Source organism: Anomaloglossus baeobatrachus, chromosome 3 (genome assembly GCF_048569485.1).
Source record: "Anomaloglossus baeobatrachus isolate aAnoBae1 chromosome 3, aAnoBae1.hap1, whole genome shotgun sequence".
Lineage (NCBI taxonomy): Eukaryota > Metazoa > Chordata > Amphibia > Anura > Aromobatidae > Anomaloglossus > Anomaloglossus baeobatrachus.
The window spans coordinates 205,764,835-205,790,245 of record NC_134355.1 but is presented as its reverse complement, the minus strand read 5'-3'; the positions used below and the strand labels follow the sequence as shown (position 1 = coordinate 205,790,245).

At 45.4% G+C, this 25,411-nt stretch overlaps 1 protein-coding gene across 1 annotated transcript in view; it reads left to right on the top strand.

Annotated features, from left to right (window-relative positions):
- PCNX2 (pecanex 2) overlaps nt 1-25,411 on the top strand; it is a 1,407,555-nt gene that overhangs the window by 572,911 nt on the left and 809,233 nt on the right. Inside the window, exon 13 of the mRNA XM_075339694.1 lies at nt 19,478-19,588. Within this exon, the coding sequence (XP_075195809.1) occupies nt 19,478-19,588 (111 nt within the window). The remainder of the gene's footprint in view (nt 1-19,477; nt 19,589-25,411) is intronic.

Genomic DNA, 25,411 nt, shown 5'->3' with positions numbered 1-25,411 from the left:
TTATTGCTGTCCGCATCGTTAATAGTGTCCACCCGCTTCAGCGTACGGAGGGCGGTTTGCAGGCGCAGGGCATAGTCTCTTATATTATCCACAGGCCGCTGTCGACACTGATAGAACTGCATCCGCAATTCCGCTTCCGTGCGGGTCTCAAAAGCGATTTGGAGTTTCTCAAAAATGGTTGTCACTGAGGCCCGATCCGCGTTGGTCCAGGTCTCCGTCTCCTGCTCAGCCGCGCCGGTTAGCTGCCCTAGTACTACCGCTGCCTGTTGCCTGTCAGTCAAGGGATAGAAATCAAGGACCGGGCTAATCTTTTTCCGGAACACCTGCAAAGCATCAGGCTTCCCACCGTAATGAAGTAGCCAGGTAGCACTGGGCACATAGGGCAGGGAGAACGGCATTACCTGGGCGACCGCAGGGCCCGCGACCTCTCCCGCTCTTGCGGCCGGAGCACGAGCTATCCCGTTTCCATCTACGGGCGCTGCTGCGGCTGCGACCGCCGCTCCTCCACCGGCTCCGTCGGGCGCATACATCTTTTTCCCGTCCCCCTTGGTTCCTTCTACCACTTCCACTTGTTGGGGGCGGGGCTTCGCTTTCACGCCTTCCCTGCTCGGGGAAGACACTCGAGCGGGAGATTTTCGCGACAAAGATGGCGGCGCTTTCAATTTCTCGTCCGGACTCCGCCGGCGGGGACCACAAGGCGCACTTCTACTGGTAAGTAGATCAGTTCTATCCTGTTTGCAGACGCCAAGTTGTCGCGGGCGGAGGGGACGCGCTCGCCACACTCGGGTCCGGGGCTTCTGCTGCTGCTGCGCCTCGGTGGCTCGAGCGGTGGACCGGGCCCGGGGACTCGAGCGGCGCTCCTCACCCGTGAGTGAAAGGGGGGTGGTTTGGTTAGGGAGATTTTTTGTGACGCCACCCACGGGTCATGGTGATAATGGCACCACCGCTGCTGGTAACGGGGATCTTGGGAAAGATGGTAGGGTGGAGCTGAGATGTTGTCCCCTCCATGGGCAGGGGTTGGTGATCCCGGGGCCCGATGGTGGTGACGGGGAGGCGGGATGGCTGGGGTGCAGGGACTGTGCGGCGTGGTGCCTGACGGCACTGGTGTACTCACTCAGACAATCACTGACAGAGTCGTTGGTAAACCAAAACGGCTGGATGGACGGGTTCCGCAGCCGGCTGCAGTGTTGTTGTTGTGCTCTCCCCGGACAGCTGATGGTGGCTGTCTTTCCCTGCACCTTTTAGAATGATGTTCTGACTCCTGTGGTTGCCCACCGATAGTCCGCTCCCCGGCGTATAGGTGCCGTAGGAGCCCATTTTGCCCGCAGGCGCTGGCCCTTGAATCTCTAGCCTGTGGCGGTGGCTGTATATCCTCTCTGGGTGGACGGTTGCCTTCAATCGGGACTTGGTAGTTGGGAAACCCCTGGGGTTCCTGTCACATTCGGATTTGACTACTGATGGCGGCTCCAAGCCTGGTCGGGGTCCCATGGCCCTGCCTGTGTGCTTAGCTTCACTCCGTTCCCCGGTCCGGTACTGGCGGGCCGATGCCCGACCCCGGTCCTTACGGCTCTGTGGAGTTCCACTAACTCCTGCAGGCTGCCACCACTGTCTGCCAACCTTGCTGTCAGTGTCTGGGCTCCAACCCAGACACTTGCAGTTCTTGTCTTCTCACTTTCACCTCCTGAACTGGTCTACTGCTATCCCGCCTCCAGACCTGTGAACGCCTCGGTGGGTGGGGCCAACCACCTGGCTCCGCCCCATCTGGTGTGGACATCAGACTCTGGAGGGAGGCAACAAGGGTTTTTGGTTTGGCTGCTGTAACTGCCTAGGGTGGGGGTGTGTATGTTGGTATGTTTGTAACTACCTGGCTAGTCCAGGGCATCACACTCTTCCCCGCTAGGACTACTCCTATTATCCTCCTTTCTCCCCTTGTTACGGGGGGCTGTCTGATAATAACCTAAAGGAGTATCAGACAGTCAGGGTCCACCGTGCAAAGACTCTGCTGCAGACTATGGCAGAGTGCAATACCTCTGTTAACTCACAGAAGGATATAATAAGTAAGTAAAGCAATTCCTCCCTTACTTGGAGGGTGTGTGGAATGATCTCTGTTAATAATCACAGAGACAAAGGCAATGTGTGCGAAATGGCACCTACCTAGGTCCGCTCTTCTAGTGGTGCAAAAGAGACGAACAGCAGCGTAAGCCGCACAAAGCTCCTACCTGTGTTCGCTCCACTAGTGTGCGAGGACACAAACCACTAGATATGGCACCTGCCTAGGTCCGCTCTTCTAGTGGTGCAAAAGAGACGAACAGCAGCGTAAGCCGCACAAAGCTCCTACCTCTGTTCGCTCCCCTAGTGTGCGAGGATACGAACAACTGCCAGATGCAGTATAAGGAACGTTACCCTAGCGGCAACGTCCACCTACGAGTCGAATCACAAGGCCCAGCCAGACCATGTGCCTCAGGCACCTGCCTATGTCCGCTCCCCTAAGAGGTAAGGATACGGACAGCAGCCGAAGCTGTAAGGTATAAGAACGCTACCCTGCCGGTAGCGCTCACCTAGCATAGACAGAGGAATGCCTAGAGGAACGCGCACAGAGCGTCTACTCTTATGCATGAACCAAGAGGACTGAGCGCCATGCGGCGTGTGTCAGGGTCTTATATAGACTCTGTGCCTCATCCAAGATGGAGGACACCAGAGCCAATCCGCTGCCAGAACAACAGGAGTGACGTCATGCTGGCCTATCACCGAGCAAGGCGTCACAAGCACATGACCAGCGACCAATCGGCATAGAAGGTGTCAGAGACATGTGACCTCGTGTCAGCGATGATGTCACCCGCACATGTGCAATGGCTCCAAGATAGGACTTAGTCTCCGGCGCTCGCACATGTGCAGTAGCAAGAAATCTGGACTTAGTCTCCAGCGCTCGCACATGTGCAGTAGCAAGAAATCTGGACTTAGTCTCCAGCGCTCGCACATGTGCAGTAGCAAGAAATCTGGACATAGTCTCCAGTACTCGCAGCAACCGTAACACCCCTGGACTATTCCTCCTATTAGACTCCTCCCTTCCCAGGACTACTCTTCCTATTATACTCCTCTCCCCCCAGGACTACTCCTCCTATTATACTCCTCTCTCCCCAGGACTACTCTTCCTATTATCCTCCTCTCTCCCCATTATCCTCCTCTCTCCCCAGGACTACTCCTCCTATTATCCTCCTCTCTCCCCAGGACTTCCACCTATTAGACTCCTCTCCCCTCAGGACTACTCCTCCTATTATACTCCCCCCCCAGGACTACTCCTCCTATTATACTCCTCTCCCCCTAGGACTACTCCTCCTATTATACTTCTCTCCCCCCAGGACTACTCCTCCTATTATACTCCTCCCCCCAGGACTACTCCTCCTATTATACTCCTCACCCCCCAGGACTACTCCTCCTATTATACGCCTCTCTCCCCAGGACTAATCCTCCTATTAGACTCCTCTCTCCCCAGGACTACTCCTCCAAGACACACACCGCACAAAACATAGCTCCCCAAAACACACACATGCACCCCACACACACACAGACACACTCCCACACAAACCGCACAACACACACAGCACCACACACACACAACGCTGCAGACACACAGCGCTCCACAAACAACGCAACACACACAACGCAACACACAAACACCGCTCTCACACCCCCCCACACCCAGACAACACCCAGAACATTTACAGCGCCCTACACAAACACTTGGCAACTACACACAACAACATCTATATATATATAACAAAAATCATACATTAACTACACAATAAATTCTAGAATACCCGATGCGTTAGAATCGGGCCACCTTCTAGTATACAATATATGCTCCCATATAGCCTCCTATATATAGGATGAGCCTTCACAGAGCACCCTATATACAGTATGAGCCCTGACATAGCCCCCTATATATAGTATGAGCCCTCACATAGCCCCCTATATACATGATAACCTCACCCTATATACTGTACATCCCACGCATTACATACACACAAAAGATACCAGTGCATACTCATCTCGCTCCCATTCTCCCAGTGTTCTGGTCCCCTGGATTTCACTTCTTTTTGTGATCAGCTCGTACATTCTGGCACAACTGTGATGTGCTGGCATGTCACAAAAAAAAGTTAACAGGAGTTCACTTGTAGCTTTGCTGCCATTCTGTATTGCCAGCAGTGGAATTTCAGGAAAGCTCCATACAGCAGGAGCGATCAAGTGACATTATTGAGTATTGGATGCACAAGTTGAATGGTGGAAGAGGAAGGTCCCTCTTTTACCATTAGAGTTACCAGTATCTACATCCTGAGGATACAGATAGCAGTGTACTGTAAGTGAGACGCTGAGTGATTGCTCAGTTGTGCTGTAAGGATGAAATGTAACGTTTGTTTGGCACCACAGTCTCAGGATGGTTGTCATGGACAGACTAGAGGAAAGCCGCCCACACAGCAGGATCCCGAGAACTCTGAAAGCCTTTAACCCCTGTATAGGGATCTGGAATTACTACAGGGACCAGGAGGTTGCTGCCTCTTGAACGTTGCAATCCAGAGAAGAGTATCATCAGGCAGGATCAAACCAGGAGGTACAAAAAGGGACAAAATTGGCAAGCAAGAGCGTAGTCAGGAAATTAGGTTAAGGTCAAACTGGACATAGAAGTGAAGTACAAAACGGCAGGCAGGAGAGTTGTCAGAGAGCAGGCAGAGGTCAAAACACAGGGATCAAAATACAGAGCAGGGTCTGAACTAGAGACAAGCAAGAATACCTAGACTATATCTGCCAGGGAGCAGCAGACTACTGAATGTAGAAGAAGAATGTGGTGCCTTCCCATAGGCTGGAGCTAGAAGTTGATAACTTCACCTGGAAGGCACACACCACCACAGCCAGCCAGTGGTACTGCAAGTACCAGTCCTACCAAGCTTGGTGGATGGGCAGAGACTGCGCTCACCAGAGCTACTGGTACTGAATCCGCCTTTATCATCGCCACCACTCACCATGGGAATGCAGCGGTGCCTGCTGGCCGGAGGAGAAATCAAAGCCGCAGACTCTGGTGGAGACGTGACAGTACCCCCCTTCCATGAGAGGCCTCCGGACCTTTAAGACCTAGCTTATTGGGGAACTGGAGGTGAAACCTCTTGACAAGGCTTTTAGCATGGATATCTATCACCAGAACCCATGCTCTCTCCTCCGGGTCATAACCCCTCCAATGCACAAGATACTGTACCAACCCTCTAACAACACGGGAATCAATGATTCTCTGTACCTCATACTCTAAGTAACCTATAACTTGAACAGGGGGAGAGGGTTTCTTGACTGGGTGAATAGGTTTACGATACAACTTGAGGAGGGACTTATGGAACACACTGGATAACTTAAAATATGGAGCAAGCTTCAGATGGAAGGCTGCGAGATTAATGGCCTCAACTATTTTAAATGGTCCAATAAATTTGGGACCCAGTTTGGCAGAAGGAACCTTGAGTTTAATGTGCTTTGTAGATAACCATACCTTGTCCCCAACTCCAAAGCTTGAACCTTTGGCACGTCTTTTATTGGCCGCTGACGCTTGACCACCCTGTGCCTTCTTCAAATTCTCTCGGACTTCAGCCCAGATGAGTTTTCATTTATCCACAGATCTCTCTGCCTCAGGAGTTTCCACCCCTGTGGCAGAAAAAAAGACCCAAAATTAGGATGTAGCCCAAGATTACAGCAAAAGGGGGTTGTCTTGATCGATTTATGATAATGAATATTAATAGTGAACTCTGCTAGCGGCAGATGTTCCAGAGAATATTGTTTCTGACTGGGGAACCCAGTTCATTTCTAGATTTTTGAAGAAACATATTCTCTGGAACCCCGTGTAATCATACAATGTGACTAATGAATAGCCTACTTAGGGTTTCAGAATTAGGCAGTCCGGACAGAGGTACAAAATGACACTGCTTACTGAACTTATCCACCACTAGAAAAAGTTTGAGCAGCAAAAGTGGTCCCCTGAGGAAGTCACACAAAACACGTGTTGGGACTTGTCCCCATGTGTGTCCACATGCAAGGTGTTTTATCCTGGTAAGCTCCCTCACTTTAAGTGTAGTGCTGTGGTGATACTCATGCTTTGTTGTCTTGCAGCATGCAGCCCTCTGACTTTGTTCAGTGTATGTAGTAAGGTGCCTTGCTGCAAACGGCTTTCTTACTTGTATATGTGATTTTCTCACTCAGCACTTTATCAGGGAGCAAGTATATACATTGTCTTGACATGTGGCCCCACATGGGGTGTTTTTCACCTTTTTGTGTCATTTTCATGGTCATGATATTTCTCTGTACTTTTATATCCCATGTACTCTATGTTCAAATAAATTTCTATGTTCATTATAGATTTTATAGATTTTTCCTGTTTATCTTTGATCATGGGATGTATGGATATATTTAGGCAAATTTAAAGACTTCTGTCTTTTCTTATATATTTACCTATCCACCACTACCCAGATACAAGTCTTCCCTTCCGAGTCTGGGAGGTCAGTAATGAAGTCTATGGAAAAGTGAGTCCAAGTCCCGGGAGTGGGTAGAAGTAGGAGAAATCCGGAGGCACATGTGTGGGATGTCTTAGCTCAGGCACAAGTTTCACAAGTATACAGTCCTTACTAGTCCTTTACAGTCTTTAACTATAGTAGGTCACCAAAAATTCCTGGTTATTAGTAGGAGGGTATTGCTTACACCAGGGTGACCTGTAAGCATAGAATTATGAGACTCCTGAAATATATGAAGGTGAAATTGGGGAGCGACAAACAGTTTATGGCTAGAGGTATCATCGTGGTCTTGGGTATTACTGATCTCTTCTACTAGATCCAAGGGGACAGATGATACAATAATACCTTCAACTGGAATAGGTACTGGTTCAGAGTCATCAGGCTGAGATGTACAGAAGCTACGGGAAAGAGCATCAGCACCTATGTTCTTGGTACCAAGCCAGAATGATACCACAAAATCAAATTTGGAGAAGAACAACGCCCACCTACGGTAGCTTGCCTAGAAAGTCCAGTTTTTATTGTCCGTGATAACTGTGACTTTATGTTTGGCACCTTCAAGGAAGTGGCACCATTCTTCGATGGCACATCTAATTGCCAACAGTTCACGGTTGCCAATTTAATAATTTTTCTCAATCGCAGAAAAATTACAAGAAGAGAAGGCACATGGTCGAAGATGAATGAGAGATGGAGTACCTTGTGATAGCACCACTCCCACTCCATTCTCAGAGGCATCCACTTCAACAATAAAAAGACACATAAGGTCAGGCTGAATCAGTATAGAGTGAGAGGAAAAACATTCCTTCAGCTTAGCGAAGGCATGAATCGCCTCAGGCGTCCAATTTACCACATCTGCCCCCTTCTTATTCAGATCGGTGAGTGGTTTGGCAATATTAGAGAAATTTGTAATAAATTTATGGTAATAATTAGCAAATTCAAGAAAACTCTGCAGAGCCTTCAGGGACTTGGGCTGCACCCATTCCTTAATGGGCTGAAGCTTTGAGGTATCCATGAGGAAGCATTCAACAGAAAAAATATAGCCCAGAAAATTAACTTCCTCAGCAAAAAAGCCACATTTCTCAAGTTTATCGAATAAGGAGTTATCCCAGAGTGTTTGGTGTACAGTTTGTACATGTAGGACATGTAACATAACATCAGATAAATAACTCAGGATGTCATCCAGATAGACCACCACATATTGAACACAGATATCTCTGAAAATGTTATTAACAAAGTTCTAAAAGATGGTCGGCGCATTACTTAACCCAAAAGGCATTACTAAGTACTCTTAGTGTGCCTCTGGAGTGTTAAATGCTGTTTTCCACTCATCTCCTTCTCTGATGTGGATAAGGTTATATGCACCTCTTAGATCAAGTTTTGTGAATCTTTGGGCTCCTATGAGCTGGTCATAGAGATTGGGGATGAGTTGCAGAGGGTTCTGATTCCAACAAATAAACACTTTTTGTCTGCTACTTGGCAAAAACCATGTGTGCTATACTAAATCAAATGTGCTGAATCCAAATCTGAAGTTAGTTTTTTTGTAGCACGTCAGGATATTAAGTTATTCCAATTTTTGTGAAAATTAAAATAAGCAATTAATAAAGATACAGAATCGTTATGTCCCACAGTTTCACAACATGTATTATTATTGAAAAAGAAGTATAGGTAAATAAACCAAAAAACTTAAAAATCACTTATAGTAGCTTAAGAAATCGCCTTGAACTCAGCAGAGTACTTTTAAAAGTGCTTCAGGCACTTGCTTTTGCGCTTGTGAGTGGTTCTAGTGGCCCGTTGCAAAAACCAGCAGTAATCGCCCATCATGTTGGGGTTAAAGCGACCTGGGTATCTTTTTTCCATAGTAGAAATGTCCTGGTGGAATCTCTCACCATGTTCGTCACTGACATTACCCATATTTGGAGGAAAGAAGTCAAGATGTGAATGTAGAAAATGCATTTTCAATGACATTCGGGCACCATGCATTTCGTATGCTTGAAGCATATTGTCTATTAGTTCAGCATAGTTTTCTGCTCTTTCGTTTCCAAGGAAGTTTTGAACTACTAATATAAATGCATCCCATGCAGTTAGTTCAAGTGGGGTGAGTTCTTTCTTGAAGATTGCATCATGGATTAGTTGGTGGATTTCAGGACCAATAAAGATTCCTGCTTTGAGTTCGGCCTCAGTTTTCAATGCACTAAACTTTTCCTTCAGATACTTAAATCCATTCCCTTGACGATCCATTGCTACTACAAAAGTTTTCATTAGTCCTAGTTTAATGTAAAGAGGTGGAAGATAAACTTTAAGTGGATCGACAAGTGATTCGTGTTGAACATTGTGCTTACCAATCTTATGTTCATCTCTATTGGGCCACCATTTAATTTTATAATGGTTGTTGTCATCTCGACTGTTCCATAGGCACAGAAAGCACATATGCTTAGTGTAACCTAACTGCAAACCAAGGACTAGTGCAACAACTTTGAGGTCAGCACAAATGTTCCATTGATGTTCTGAATATTTAATCAATTTCAGAATGATTTGCATAGAAGCATAGGTCTCTTTCATTCCAACCGCATGTGCAATGGGGACAGATGGCTTTTCATTGCCATTGTGCAACAGAACAGCTTTCAAGCTTGCTTTACTAGAGTCTATGAACAGTCTCCATTGATCTGGAAAATGTCTACAACCCAACTCTAGCATAAGCCCATTCACATCAGTACAGAAGCAGATACCATTTTCCATGACATAGTATGAAGCTAATTTTTTGTGTCGATAACGAAAGTGTGATATTGATGTGCCTTCTTGTAACAAATTCCATTCCTGAAGTCTAGAGGCTAACAGTTCTGATTTCTCTTTAGACAATGACAGATCTCGTATCAGATCATCTAAATCAGATTGGTTTAGTAGGTGTGGCTTACTCTTCTGATATTCCTGATCTTCTTGGGCATGAAATTCATCATCGCTGCCATCATCTTTTTTATTAGGATCTGAGCTATCACTGTCTGTCTCAGTAGCAGCGGCTGGTGAAGGAGGAACAGGCACTGGATTCTCCGCATCGTGTGGTAATGGCTTACGAGCAGACTCACAGTCAGGGTACACAATTTGTGATTTATTCCTCTTTGAATATCCGGCAATTTTAGTCATACAGAAATAACAGTCCGAACTATGATCTTTCTGTTCACGCCAAACCATGGGCACTGCAAATGTCAATCCTTTTCTTTTCCCATTCAACCATTGCGTTAGCCCAAAGTAGCACACAGTGCAACACACATGAGGTGCCCAGTTTTTATCCTGATCTCCTACTTGACAATCAAAATAATACTTGTAAGCAACTCTTACTCTTCTGGTCAAATTCTTGCGTTGATCAAACGTAATAAATTTCCCGCAAACATAACAAAAATTGTCCGGGTCGTTAAGACATTTACGTCTATTCATTGTAATCCAGATAAATCGCACTACTAGCTTTAAAAGAAAACTTTATTGAACACTGTCCAACAGTTGTCTGTAAATCTGGTGTCAGCACTCCCTATATATAGCCATAACTGGTTAATGCTGACATCAGCTCCCAGACATGTCTGGACATGTCTGGATAGGTCATACATATAGCCATAACTGGTTAGTGCTGATATCAGCTCCCAGACATGTCTGGACATGTCTGGATAGGTCCTACATATAGCCATAACTGGTTAGTGCTGATATCAGCTCCCAGACATGTCTGGACATGCCCGGATAGGTCCGGGGAGGTCAACGAATGTGTGTAAGAATATCTTCAACAATGCCTGAATAGGCGTATGGCCTTTTCTAAGTATAACTCAAAATCTGGACGTGCTGTGCAAATTCTGAGTTCATATTTGGAATCAGCATGTTCAAATTAGTAAAGAACACATGTTTTACCCTCAGTAGCAAAAACATTGTTGTGCTGTGAATTCTTTACAGTAATAGCGTTTATGATAGTCTATACAAGTGTGCCGCCCCCGCATCAGCAGCCGGGCTGCTCTGATCCGGATCCGTGGTGGCTCGAGAGACGTCCGGACCCTGGGGTCGTGCGGCCACTCAAATAAAGGGGGTTGGTGTGGAAAGTTTGTGACACCACCCGTGGTGTGTGGTAAGGGTAAAGTACCACCGCTGCGGCTGGGAGTACTTGGTGGCGATGGTGTGGGCAGCCAGGTGTTAAACCCCTCCACGGGTAGGGGGGATGCCCTGGGACTCGGTGATGGTGTCGGGGAGGTGCCGTCGGGCCGGTAAGGGTTAATTACGTACTCATTCAGTCCAATAACACTGACACTGACAACTGTGGTAAACCAAAGTTCTTCATGCCACTGCAGCAGAGAGGGAGCACGCCTGGATCCCATGCCCGTTGGTGTTGCTTGTTAGCCTGTGACCTTGACACCTCTTTTCTGTAGTTGGTCCCTTTCAACTTAAAACTAAACGGGTCCCTCTCACCCGTATGGCTAACAGAGTGAGCTTGCTCTCAGGGTTCTCGCTTGGGATTTTCTGGACTAGGTAGTGGAAAGGTCCTATCCCTCTCGTTGCGCTCAGTACCCCGATTTTGGAGCGGGTGGAGAACGGATCTTGAAGGCTCCGTCCTCATCGGGTGAATTACCAGGACGCCTGAAGCTATTTCCGGGCCTGGGGTCCTTGTACCCCGTTGTGCCCTTGACCCTGCCCGGTGAGGGCACAAGGCCGCCGGCTGTCCTCCTTGACAGTCCGTGCCCCTTGTCACGATCCCCTGTGACCGGGTTCCAGCTCCTACCAGGCCCAGACCAACGTCTGCCACCTAGTAAATGAGGAGCCCAGCTCCTGACCTCTCCACTTGAGAGTCACCACTCAACACTAAAGGCCACTTTACACACAGAGATAAATCTTTGGCAGATCTGAGGTTGCAGTGAAATCATGGACATATTGTTCCATTTGTACATAGCCACAAACCTGGCACTGATTGTCCACAATTTCACTGCAACCACAGATCTGCCAAAGATTTATCTCTGTGTGTAAAGTGGCCTTAACTGTCTCCTAAGACAACTAACCTCCCCTTAACCAACCCCCCAAGTGGCCAGCCCTATTCCCTTCAGACTGTCCACTGGTATGTCTAGTGGGTGTGGTGCAGAGTGTTCCTATGGTTTTGATTAGCTTGTTCATAACAACACCAAAGGTCAGGGACCCGTAACCAAGGAGGAAATGGATATCATGCAGAAGGGCAGATTGCACAATATCCTGTGATGACCTGATAGGCGAGGGCGTCACATTCCCCCTTGGTTAAATGTAGCTCGTCTCCGAACTACAGGACAACAGAGGTTTATGGTTTTTTTTCAAAACTGTGGAAAAGGTAGAAAAGGGGTTAACATTTTTATTAACATTTTCATCCTACGCAGGTGAGGCACTTTTCTTAAACATTACTAAACCTTTTATGAGTTCATCTCTTCATTGATGGGACGCTACTGGTTTCAATGGTAGCGGAGACTCAACCTGCTCCGTTGCAGCCTCTACCCACGACAGTCCAGTCCCAATGTCCCGGATCCCGTTAACCCGCCACCCAAACAACCTGAACCCCTGGAAACCTTTGGTGGGTCCGTGACCAGGTTAAGGTCCCGGGTGTTGTTTTAGATGACTCTGGTGGGCACAGGAGGTGCAACTATATACAAAACATGAGTTTGTGTTGGTTATGCCAGTCCTGTGACCGTGGTCCATGTTTACTTATATATAAAAACGCAACGGTGTCCATGTACCGGGTGTACAGATTTTAGCAATTTTCTAGCAAATCTGGTTATTTTCACTCTGTTCATTAAAACTGGTTAATTAGGCACTTATTTACTAACAGTTCTATATGGAAAATAACAAACTGTGGAAAATAACAAACGAAAACACCGATACCTAACGTTTCTATGGCATCGTTAAACTACTGGCATTTACATTTTTCAAACTACTGGTACCGCTCACTGGGAGGCTGGTAGTCAACCGCGGCAGCTGGCACAACTTGCTTATTCACCATAGTGAGCCATTTCACATAGAGGGCGTACCAGCCCCGCTCACTCCAGTGCCGTGTATAAGCGACTACCTCCCCCAGCTCCAGATTTCAGCCTGGGTGATCCCTCGGGAGATGGTGCTCGATATCTCTTCGAGCCACAAACACCTCATCAGGGAGACTTGCTTCACAGAGGAAACCCAACCCTTTCTCAGGGTTGAAGCGCCGCACGAGGCCCCTTCGTTGCGGCCCTCGAACTCGAAAGGTGGGTTTCCTCAGATTTTCTTTCTCCCTCTGTGTACGGGCAACGATTTCCCGCTGCCGCTGGTCTGGAATTGTCATCGCTGGTGTCAGTTGTCGCTGGTTTCGGGTGGTGATCTCAGCTTGTAATCGTTGGAGATGTCGTTCCCTGTAGGGGGCGTCAGCGTCCGGTCTCAGCTCCCTAGCTGGCTATGGTTTAATGTGGATTCTTGCGGCCCCAACAGTTGTCGGGATGCCGCGCGACAGTGGAACCGGTGGATCTTCAGGCTTCACTTCCGCATCTGCAAGTTGAAAGACCGACTGCTCCGCAGCCGGGGTTGCAGGGTCCGGATGCTCCGCCTCTGAGGACGGGCCCGGTTATGCGGCCAGGTCTGGACAGGGTCCGGGTGACCGCTGTCGTGACGGGCATGAGGGACAGCACCGTGGTTTCAGCAGCTGGAGCTTCCTTTGAAGACACTGAAGGTTCCACTGCCGGGATTGGTGTGGGCAGCTCGGCGTCCGCTGAGGACGGGGTAGATGACAGTGTAGGGCTCACCGCGAGTGGGGGCGGTCCGGATCCCTCAACCACTGTGGCTGGATTTGGGCAATCAGTAGGGACTGGGTAACCGCTTACCCTCTCTTCAAGTGGGATCTCAATCTCACGGGCTCGCACCGCCATCGCCAGGCTCCTCATCTCTTCCCTCCAGTGGTTTAGGATGAACAAGAACTGTGTCCGCATTCTTCTGCACAGCTGCTCTGTCTCTTCCTCTAGCCATGTCGCGGTCCCGGAAACAGCACCTACCAGGCTCAGACCAACGTCTGCCACCTAGTAAATGAGGAGCCCAGCTCCTGACGTCTCCACTTGAGTCACCACTCAACACTAACTGTCTCCAAACACTCCCAACCTCCCCTTAACCAACCCCCCCAAGAGGCCAGCAATATTCCTTCAGGCTGTCCACTGGTGTGTCTGGTGGGTGTGGTGCAGAGTGTTCCTAGGGTTTTTCATTAGCTTGTTCTTAGCAACACCAAAGGTTAGGGACCCGTAACCAAGGAGGAGATGGATATCATTCAGAAGGGCAGATTGCACAATACCCTGTGACGACATGATAGGCCAAGGTCTGAGACCACCATCCTTTTTTTCAACGAAAAAGAATCCGGCGCCGACTCATGACATGGACCGCCTGATAAACCCTTTCTGCAGACTGTCTGCTATATAATCTTTCATGGCCTGATGCTCTGGACCAGAAATATTATATATTTCTTCCCTTGGGGAGTCGGGAATTGGGTACCAAATCTATGGGAAAATCATAAGCTCTGTGTGGAGGTAATTTTTCAGATTCAGACACAGAAAAGGCATCAGCAAAATTCCTAAATGCATGAGTTACGAAGACAGGTTCAACTTTAGACAGGTTCGCAGGGAAAGACTTGCATCTCTCCTGACACTCAGGGCTCCAGTGACTATATCACCCTGTTGCCAGTCTGTGACGGGATTATGCTTGCACAGCCATAGCATGTCCAATACCACCTGCTGACAAGTTCTCAAGAGCAAAAAATGACACAAATTCAGAATGCAAAGCTCCAACAAGCATGGAAACTTCCTGAGTTACATACTTAGCTACACCCTGAGTGAGAGGCATACAATCAATGGTGGAGATTTTAATAGGGAAGTTTAGTCTCAGCAAAGGCAATCCCAGATCCTTTGCTACACCAGAGTCTATGAAATTGGCTGCAGAGCCACAATCAACAAAGACCTGCAGCCGCATGGAGTTTCTTTGGTGAGACAAACCTTCAGGTAACATGGACCTTACAGGGTCAGCAGGGCGCACCTTGGCGCCTGAATGAGTATCCTCAGACTCACTCAGTTGCTGACATTGCTGTGGTGGTGATTGTCTTGGGCAGAAAGCTCCCCGACATCCAGGCTCTCCTCAAAAGACACCAAAATGTGAGTTGTTCCCTTGAAGACAAAATGGGATAGGTGCTGCAGGGGCTTTGACCTGGCAGATGCAAGATGTTTCACCTGCTCTACAAATCCTTGCACAAAGCCAGACAGGTTTTGCACCTGATTCGCCACTGTTTGGAGTGAATCCATTTTTTTGTGTCTTCCTAAAGGGTCAGAAATAATGTAACATTTGCTAGCCGCCCACATAGCAGGATCCTGAGAACCCCTGAAACCCTTTAACTCCTGTACAGGGATCTGGAATTATTACAGGGTCCAGAAGGTCACTGCCTATGGACGGCTGCAATCCAGACCAGAGTAGTCGTTGGGCAGGGTCAAACCAGGAGGTACAAAAAGAAACAAATCAGCAGGCAAGAGCGTAGTCAGGAAATCAGGCTAAGGTAAAACCAGAGATAGCAGCGAAGTACAAAATGGCAGGCAAGAGAGTCGTCAGAGAGCAGGCAGAGGTTAAAACACAGAGATCAAAATACAGAGCAGGGTGTGAACTAGAAACAAGCAGGAATACCTAGACTTTATCTGGCAGGGAGCAGCAGACCACGGAAGATATAAGAAGGGTGTGGTGCCTTCCCATAGGCTGGAGCTGGAAGCTGATAACTTCACCTGGAAGGCACACACCACCACAGTCAGCCACTGGTACTGCAAGTCCCAGGCCTACCAAGCTCATTGGATGGGTGGAGACTGCGCTCACCAGATCTACTGGAACTGACTCCGCCTCTATCACCACTACTGCCCACCATGGGAATGCAGCGGCGCCTGATGGCCTGAGCAGAAATAAGAGCTGCAGACTCTGGTAGAGATGTGACAGGACTGAAGTGCCCTGGTAAACCCATTGGTAGTTATGGACCGCTACATAACAAAAACGCTAGGTAAGTATTAAAAACTGCATTGTAAACACAGCCACAAACTAATTTGATTTATGTTGGCCTCACTTTATGGATACGCTTACTCTAGTGGGTAAGTAGCTTATAACTCGAATTAGTGCCATCCAATGTTTTATCGGATAGCACTCACTTCAATGTTATACTATAGGGCAGTGCCGACCAGTATTTTTTTCTCATGCTGATTCGGAATAAGAAAAAAAATGATGGTGTGCTGTGATTGGCAGCATATATCGGATGGCATGCACCTTTTCAAGTTTATGAGTGCAAAACAATCAGACTGTACTCAGATGTCATCCGAGTGCAGTCCAATTACACCAACACAGAAAATTGAGAAGATGGAGAAATTAAGTTCTCTGTCTTCTCCATAACTGTTCAATGATTTTGGCATGTGAGAGAATCGGATCACAGTAAAATTTCACTTTGCTCACATTCGGATCAAAGGTTAAGCCAAGTGTCATTTGTATAACTCAAATGAGAGAGAATATACGCTAGTGTGAGCATACCCTATAACTCACAGAAATACAGCTAATGTCTTAGTGATAAATGCCACACAAACATTTTAGTATTTCTATGGGGTCCGTGCCTAGAAAGGTCGAAGCTATTGACCTCTGTGAGTTTGCATGTTTGAGATTTTCATTAGTTTTATAAATTTAAGGTTTCACTCACTTCTGCATTTAAAAACGGCCACTGCAAGGCAAGAAAACATTGCATTGCGCTCACACCAATGTTATTCATTGAGGCAGTTGTCATCTGTGAGTTTTTCCTCAGCTGCAATAGGGCTGAGGAAAAAATTGCAACATGCTGTGTGTGTATGGCCACATATACCGGCCAAGACTCACCAATGCAATTCAATGGGTGAGAGAAAAAGATTGGATGGCACACCGACCATGCTTGTGGTCACCGATTTTTATGCACACATCAGAAAGGCAAAACAATAATAATATAAAGCTACAGATAGATAGATAAATAGATAGATGACAGAAAGATATTAGTTAGAAGGAATAGATAGATTTGAAAGAATAGATAAAATAGAAAGATATTCTGCAGATGTATAATGTCGCAACCACACTATTTATTATAAACTTGCACCTTTTAGGGTCTTTCATGTGGCTCAATAAAAATTAAATAGACAATGTGAGGTGCCCCTATTTTTGACCAGCAAAGGTAAAGCAAAGAGCTGCAAGCTGATATTTTCAGGCTGGGACAAACTAGTGGGCCCTACCAGCCTAAAAATAACAGCCCGTAAGTGCTCCAGAATTGTTGCATCACATTAGATGCGTCAATTCTGGCACTTTGCTTCTGAACTTCCCGATTGCTCTAGTGGGGTGGCAGTTAGGGTAATGGTAGTTGGGGTTAGTGTCAGCTGTGTAGTGTCAACTTGCATCAAGCCCTGGTGGTAGTAATGGAGAGGTATCTATCTGACATCCCCATTACTAACCCAGTACATAAAAGAAAAAAAAACACATATAAAAATTGATTATATGAAAAAACAGTCCCCCACTCTTTCACTGGTTCACCAACTTATTTAAAAAAAATGCAGGTCCGACATAATCCATGAAATCTGACATAGTTCACAAATGGAAACCTGAAAGACATAAAATGACCGCAGAAAAAACAAGAGACTATCCTTTGTTCCCCAATTTCTTAGAAAGCAAAGTTCCCAGTTCCAGTGGTTTCCACAATATTCCTCGATTACGGAGATCAAAGGCTATGAAGACTCAAAATGGGACTCCATAGGATTGGGCAGCAGCCAGTCCCCGCGCACGGTGCACTTTGCAAGACCTGGCATATGTGATGACCGGTTACATAGGAAGTGTCACCGCTCATCACTATAATGAGCAGTGACGTCAGGAATGTCACCACTTATGACAGTTAGAAGCTTTGATGTTCGTGACGTCACCACTCGTCACCATCACCGGGTCTTGTGGAGTGCAGCTTGAGCGGGGACTGGCTGCTGCAAAAGCCATTGAAGCCTCGTTATGAGGCTCTATAGCCTTTGATCTCCTTAAACAAGAAATGTTGTGGGAACCGCTGGACTACGTTGGACCTGGAAACTTTGCTTTCTAATAAATTGGTGAATGAGGGATAGTCTCTTGTTTTTATTTCTCTCTTTGTATATCTTTCAGGTTTCCATTTGTGGACTACATAGAATTCTCTGTACTACATCAGATTCCCTTTAGTATGCCAGACCTGCATTTTTTAAAATACATTGGTGAAGCGGGGAAAGAAAGAGTTGGAGAGTGTTTTATTTTGTTTTTTTCAAATTAACAATTTTTGTGTGTTCTTTCTTTTTACTTACTGGGTGAGTAATGGAGTTGTCTAATAGACGCCTCTCCATTACTTAAACCAGGGCTTGATGTCAGCTGACACTTCACAGCTGACAACAACCCCAGCTACCATTACGCCGATTGCCAACGCACCAGGGCAATTGTAAAAAAAAAGTGAAGCTCTAGCATTGGTGCATCTTATGTGATGCATCACTTCTGGAGAGGCTGTTGACTGGTATTTTTAGGCTGGGAAGGACTCAAAAACCATGGACTTTCGCAGCCTAATAACATCAGCCTGCAGCTGACCTTTGCTGGTTATTAAAATATATGAAAAGCACCACATCATATTTTTGCATTATTTATTTATTTATTGGGTTAAAAAAGGCTAAACACTCTTTAGTGCCACATAAAAGGCACTAAAGGGTAAACGTTTATAATATGTAGGAGGTTTTGGACATTATTGACCTGCAGGATATCTACCTGTGCTATTTATCTTTTTATATTTGATTGCTTTATTATTTCTGACAACTAGCAAGAATTTACCGGATGTAAGAAGACGATGTTAAAAATGCATTCAATACAGAGGGCTGTATGATTAAATACATGTTGATGTTTTTACTAATGTTCACAGCAATATGTAAAAAAACATTACCTGTGGTGATTATATATAATTGTAATATACCAACCACAGAGGAAAAGGGGAAATGTAGTGAAGGCCATAGTCGAGAAAATAATACACAGAAAAAAACTCTTTGCAAAAGTAGAAATTTTTTAATTAAATACAATTTATTTAGCAAGAGGGGTAAATAAATTAATAAATTACCAAAGATAATGTAATAGAGCAAAGAACCAGGTTAACCGGGAATCCTAAGAAAAACACCAATCAGTGAACCCCATGGTCAAGAATACAGCCCAAATGAAAAATCATAAAACAATTCATTAATATAAATCTAAGAGTTCCAGCAAGCACAAATAAGTGATTGAGACCTTCAATACCATCCAGGAACACTAGATGGCATTGAAGGTCCCTGGGAGAAGTGCTCCAGGTATCAGTACATACATAGCAGTCAAAAAATCGGAGCACTTGTCACCAAATTAACCTAGCAAAGCTGGAAATAATTCTGTGTATTATTTTCTCGACTATGTCCTTCACTACATTTCCCCTTTTCCTCTGTGGTTGGTATCTTTTGAATTTATGGGAGTAGTTTTTTGGTATTTTTTTAATATGGTCCCTGCTCTTGTTTGTATTTCTTAATTGTAAAAGATGTTCCAATTTTTAATCAGTATCCCCTTACTTAGTCTAAAATGTATATTTTGTCACAAATGACAGATAAATCATATTTATAGTTGTCCATTTTTCTCTCTCCACTTAGTTTTGTACCATCACAAACTTATGTTCACATCCTTTGCTCTAGTTTTGCTGTACTTTTTTATTCTCAGTCCATCAGGATAAATCTCAAGTTGATCAGTAAAGGATCCACAAATGACTACCATTGTGATACCTGACTACTCATGTTCTGGCTCTGTTCAGATACAGAAAACCTTGTGCAGATAAAAAATGCAGATAAAAAATGTATTGAAGACAGGAAACAATGAAAAAGCTGGTATTTACTTTGTGTTATTGTTTTTTTCCACAGTGTTTGTAAGTTGTTTTCCCATCATATCACTTTTGGGCCTTTTTCCTCAAGTGAATACATTTTGTGTATACTTCCTGGAGCAGATTGATATCCTCGTGTACGGTGGTACTGGTAAGTGTATAATACTGTTTATATATTAGTTGACTTTAGTGTCTATTTATAATTTGTATAATGATAGATTAAATGACGATCTCAATTAAATTCCATACACAACACTGGTATCTAAGCAGTGCACATAAGTAACAACATCAAAAGTACATCTGATCAATGGGTGTTCCTTTAAAAATATTTTTGAATAATGAACAGTTTTGCGTTTAAAAGTAGAGTTGAGCGCGGTTCGCGGTTCTCCAGTTCGCGGTTCAAGTGATTTTGGGGGCTGTTCTAGATCGAACTAGAACTCGAGCTTTTTGCTAAAAGCTCGATAGTTCTAGATACGTTCGAGAACGGTTCTAGCAGCAAAAAGCAGGGCTTTTTACAGCTACAGTGTGCAGGAGCCATCGCTGGCAGCCTGCCACAAGCTGGTAACCAAGATAAACATCAGGTATCCAAGCAAAGCGCTTTGGTTAGTAACCCGATGTTTATCCTAGTTATGTGCAGGAAGCCCACACTTCCCCGCTCAGCTCGCTCCGCCCCCTCCTGCCCGCGGCATGTACGCACACACACTCTGCACACATGGCCCTGCTCGGCTTACCTGCGGTGATGAAGTCCCGCCATCCCGACCTCAGCGCTGTCACTGTCCTCCATGGCCGCCGCTTGTCACATCACCTTCTCTCGATTCCGACCCGAGACTGACTAGCGGTGACGTCACGGGCCTCTCGCGATACTTGGCTGTGAAGGCGGCGGTCATTGAACTCAGTGACAGGTGCTGTCAGTGTGCTGGAGATCAGCGCAGGTAATGTACCTCGCTGACAGCAGCACTTGTCATCCCCTGCAGTGACATGGGCTGACCCATTGATGTTAGCTCAGGTCACTGCACTGCTCTCCCAGCCAATGGGGAACATTTTGCTCTTCATTGACTGGGACAGTGTGGATCGTCATGGCAACCCCTTGGATTACACCAGACCTGGATTTGTTTTTCTTTCTAATAAATTGGTTAAAGAGGGAATGTTTTGGGGAGTGTTTTTTCAAATAAAAATGTGTTTGTCGTCTATTTTTTTTTATTACTGACAGGGTTAGTGATGTCGGGTATCTGATAGACGCCTGACCTCACAAACCCCAGGGCTTGATGCCAGGTGACATTACACATCTGGTATTAACCCCATATATTACCCCGTTTGCCACCGCACCAGGGCGCGGGATGAGCTGGGGCGAAGCACCAGGATTGGCGCATCTAATGGATGCGCCACTTCTGGGGCGGCTGCGGCCTGCTATTTTTAGGCTGGGGAGAGTCCAATAACCATGGACCTCCCTAGTCTGAGAATATCAGACCCCAGCTCTCTGCTTTACCTTGGCTGGTGATCCAATTTTGGGGGGACCCCTACGTGTTTTTTTTTTTTAATTATTTATTTAATTTAAAATAACAGCGTGGGGTGCCCTCAGTTTTGGATTACCAGCCAAGGTGAGGTTGCCAGCTGTGGTCTGCAGGCTGCAGCCGTCTGCCTTACCCTAGCTGGCTACAAAACTAGGGGGAACCCTACGTCATTTTTTTTTTTCATTTTTTTGGCTAAATACAAAGCTAAGCACCCCTTAGTGCCACATGAAAGGCACCAAAGGGTGCAAAATTACAAAATGCAGGAGAGTGGGACATTATGTGTCTTTCTGCCATTATAATGACAGAAAAGACTGATATGAAGTGCACAAGCACAAGAAAATCACCAGAGCGCTCTACGCTGTGAAAAGCAGTAGAAAATGGCACTGGAGTGAACATGTGACCGCCTCATGTAGGATGAAGCTATGGATCCTGGGTAAATTTATGCATTTACCCTCCTTCAGTTTTTTTGCAGTACACAAAAAAAACGGAAGGCACACGGATGACAAACAGATGACATACGGACCGTCTACGGAACGGAAATGGATGCCACACGGATGCACCCGTGAAAAAAAACGGACTGTTTTTTGCAGACCGCAAAAATGGATCGGTCGTGTTAATGTAGCCTTATTCTGATCTGCCGTTTATAAACAGCAGGCAGAAATAAGTGAATAACGCCCCCCGGCGTCAGAAAATCTCCGGGGTTTCAGGGCTAGCTGAGACCCTGGAGATCATGATACAGGACGGTTTTTCCGGTCCCCGCTCACGTGATCACAGGTATACACCGTACACCGATGATCACGTTACAGTAAATGACAGCGCCGGTAAAAAAATATTTATCTCCCATCTGGCATGAACAAACACTTCTCCACTTCTTCTCCACTTCTCCACTTCTTCTCCACTTTTTCTCCACTTTTTCTCCATTTTTTCTCCACTTTTTCTACACTTTTTCTACACTTTTTCTACACTTTTTCTACACTTTTTCTACACTTTTTCTACACTTTTTCTACATTTTTTCTCCACTTTTTCTACACTTTTTCTACACTTTTTCTACACTTTTTCTACACTTTTTCTCCACTTTTTCTACATTTTTTCTACACTTTTTCTCCATTTTTTCCTCCACTTTTTCTCCACTTTTTCTCCACTTTTTCTCTGTTCTTTTTCTATGGTCGGTCTACCCATTAGCTCTGCCATGCATAGTGTAGCTTTACACCTACTGCACATGTTACTTTATGATTGACATCTCTTTCGTACCAGAGCTGTCTAAGCCTTTTCTGACCCCATATTTGTCATTACTATATTGTCCTTGTACTGTATTATGATATTTGTATCATGTGTTTCATTTCTTGCTGTGTTGCAATTTTTTTTGCTGCATCCCAATTGTACCTCTACATTGTTCGAGTTTATGTTATTGTTCTCTCACTCTTATGTGATACTGATTATTGTCATTTTTCATGATTACATGCAGATAAGTCCAATCTGACGAAGGCTCAGGCCGAAACGTCATTTGTAACTTGTTTTGGACAAAAACATATATGCTTATGAAATTTTTTTTTTTCTTAATACGGACCAATAAAGAGTGATTTTGCATTACTATCCGTTGTGACTTACTAACTTAGTCTGGGAGATTTAGAGTGCCGAGGTTACTCACTAATTTTATCTATTATTACCTCTGAGCACCTATATACCAGTGAGCAGAGCTTCCTCTACAGTACTTCTCCTGATTAGGCATGCCCTTACCTCATGAGCAGGGCAGCTTTGGTAGCAACCATTACGACATGGACTCTGCTGCTGTGGACCCGGGGAGAGTGAGTGCAGATTCATTGCACCCACACTCCTCACATGAAGGGTCCACACTCCTAGAAAATGGGGGATACGTTCCCTGAGTGTCTCCCCCCCATATTCTAGACGGTCCAGAGTCGTCGTGGGACCCCTTTATTTTTTTTCTTACAATAAATTGGTGAAAGAGGAAATGTTTTGGGGACTGTTTTTTCAAATAAATTTCTTTTGTCGATTTTTTTTTTTTTGTTAGTACTGACAGTTTATGATGTTGGGTATCTAATAGACACCATGACATCACAAACTGCTGGGCTTGATCTCAGGTGACTTTACAGCTAGTATCAACCCGATTTATTACCCCGTTTGACACTGCACCAGGGCACGGGATGAGCTGGGGTGAAGCGCCAGGATTGGCGCATCTAGTGGATGCGCCACGTCTGGGGTGCCTGCGGCCTGCAATTTTTAGGCTGTGAAGGCCCAATAACTGTGGACCTTCCCACCCTGAGAATACCAGACCACAGCTGTCCGCTTTACCTTGGCTGGTGATCCAATTTGGGGCGGGCCCTACTTTTACTGTGTAATTATTAATATATATAAAATAATTATAAAAAAGAGCCCGAGGGGACCTCCACATTGGATCCCCAACCACGGTAAAGCTGCCAGCTGTGGTTTTCAGGCTACAGCCGTCTGCTTTACCCTAGCTGGCTATCAAAAATGGGGGGACCCAACGTCATTTTTTTTTTTTAACTATTTTTTAAATAGAAAAAATTAATGGGCTTCCCTGTATTTTGATTGCCAACCAAGGTAACGGCAGGCAGATGGGGGTGGCAACCCATAGCTGTCTGCTTTATCTGCGCTGAGAATCAAAAATACCGCGGAGCGCTACGTCATTTTTTAAAAGATTTATTTTTACAGCACTGTGATGTCCAGCAATCAAAATACAGGGAAGCCCATTTTGTTTTTAGTTATTTAAATAAATAATTAAAAAAAATATATATGGGCTCCCGCTGCATTTTTTGTATTGCTAGCTAAGGGTAATCCAAGCAGCTACTGGCTGCTAACCCCCACTGCTTGGTGTTACCTTCACTGGCAATGGAAAATCCAGGGAAGCATTTTTTATTTTTTTTGCCAAAAAACTGCAAAAAAAGGACGTGAGCTTCGCCATATTTTTGTATGCTAGCCAGGTATAGCAGGCAGGTGCTGGAAGAGTTGGATACAGCGCCAGAAGATGGTGCTTCTATGAAAGTGCAATTTTCTGAGGCGGCTGCAGACTGCAATTCACAGCAGTGGGGCCCAGAAAGCTCAGGCCAACCTGTGCTGCGGATTCCAATCCCCAGCTGCCTAGTTGTACCTGGCTGGACACAAAAATGGGGCGAAGCCTACGTCATTTGTTTTCTAATTATTTCATGAAATTCATGAAATAATAAAAAAAGGGCTTCCCTTTATTTTTGGTTCCCAGCCGGGTACAAATAGGCAACTGGGGGTTGGGGGCAGCCGTACCTGCCTGCTGTACCTGGCTAGCATACAAAAATATGGCAAAGCCCACATAATTTTTTCAGGGGGCAAAAAACGTCTGCATACAGTCCTGGATGGAGTATGCTGAGCCTTATAGTTCTGCAGCTGCTGTCTGTCTGTATGGAGAAGAGCAGACAGCAGCTGCAGAACTACAAGGCTCAGCATACTCCATCCAGGAGTGTATGCAGAAGTTTTTTGCCCACCAAAAAAATGACTTGGGCTTCGCCATATTTTTGTATGCTAGCCAGGTACAGCAGGCAGCCACGGGCTGCCTCCAACCCCCAGTTGCCTATTTGTACCCGGCTGGGAACCAAAAATATAGGGAAGCCCGTTTTTTTTAATTATTTCACTTATTTCATGAAATAATTAAAAAACAAATGACGTGGGCTTCGCCCCATTTTTGTGTCCAGCCAGGTACAACTAGGCAGCTGGGGATTGGAATCCGCGGCACAGGTTAGCCCGAGGTTTCTGGGCGCCTCTGCTGCGAATTTCAGTCCGCAGCCGCCCCAGAAAATGGCGCTCTCATAGAAGCGCCATCATCTGGCGCTGTATCCAACTCTTCCAACAGCCCTGGAGCCGGGTGGCTTGTTGGGTAATCATGAGTTAATACTGGCTTTGTTTTACTAGCCAGTATTAAGCCAGAGATTCTTAATGTCAGGCACGTTTGACCCGGCTATTAAGAATTTCCAATAAAGGGTTAAAAAAAAGACACCACACAGAGAAAAAATACTTTAATAGAAATAAATACACAGACACATTAGAGACTCCATCTTTATTACCCCCTGTCAGCCCAATAAATCCCCAATAAACCAGCGCTGATAAGAGGTTTTTTTATTAATATTTTATACTTTTTATTGCTATCCTTGTTTTAGACACAAATTTATTCAAAACAATTCACACAATGGAACAAGGAAAAAAGAAGAATAAACCACATATGGTAGAAATAAAAATAAAAGTAAAAATAAAGAATAAGTAATTGATAGTGCAGCAAACAGATACCAGGTGTCTGGTTGCAGTACCCCGGCCGGTAGTAGAGCAATTATTAAATCTAGTATAGTATATTAAGTGATGCTTCAAGGCATATGATATTTAATGCCAATTGAAACTATCACTGCAATATGATTTTTTCAGATACCTGGAGAGTTTTTTTCAATCCATAAGCAAAAAGGTTT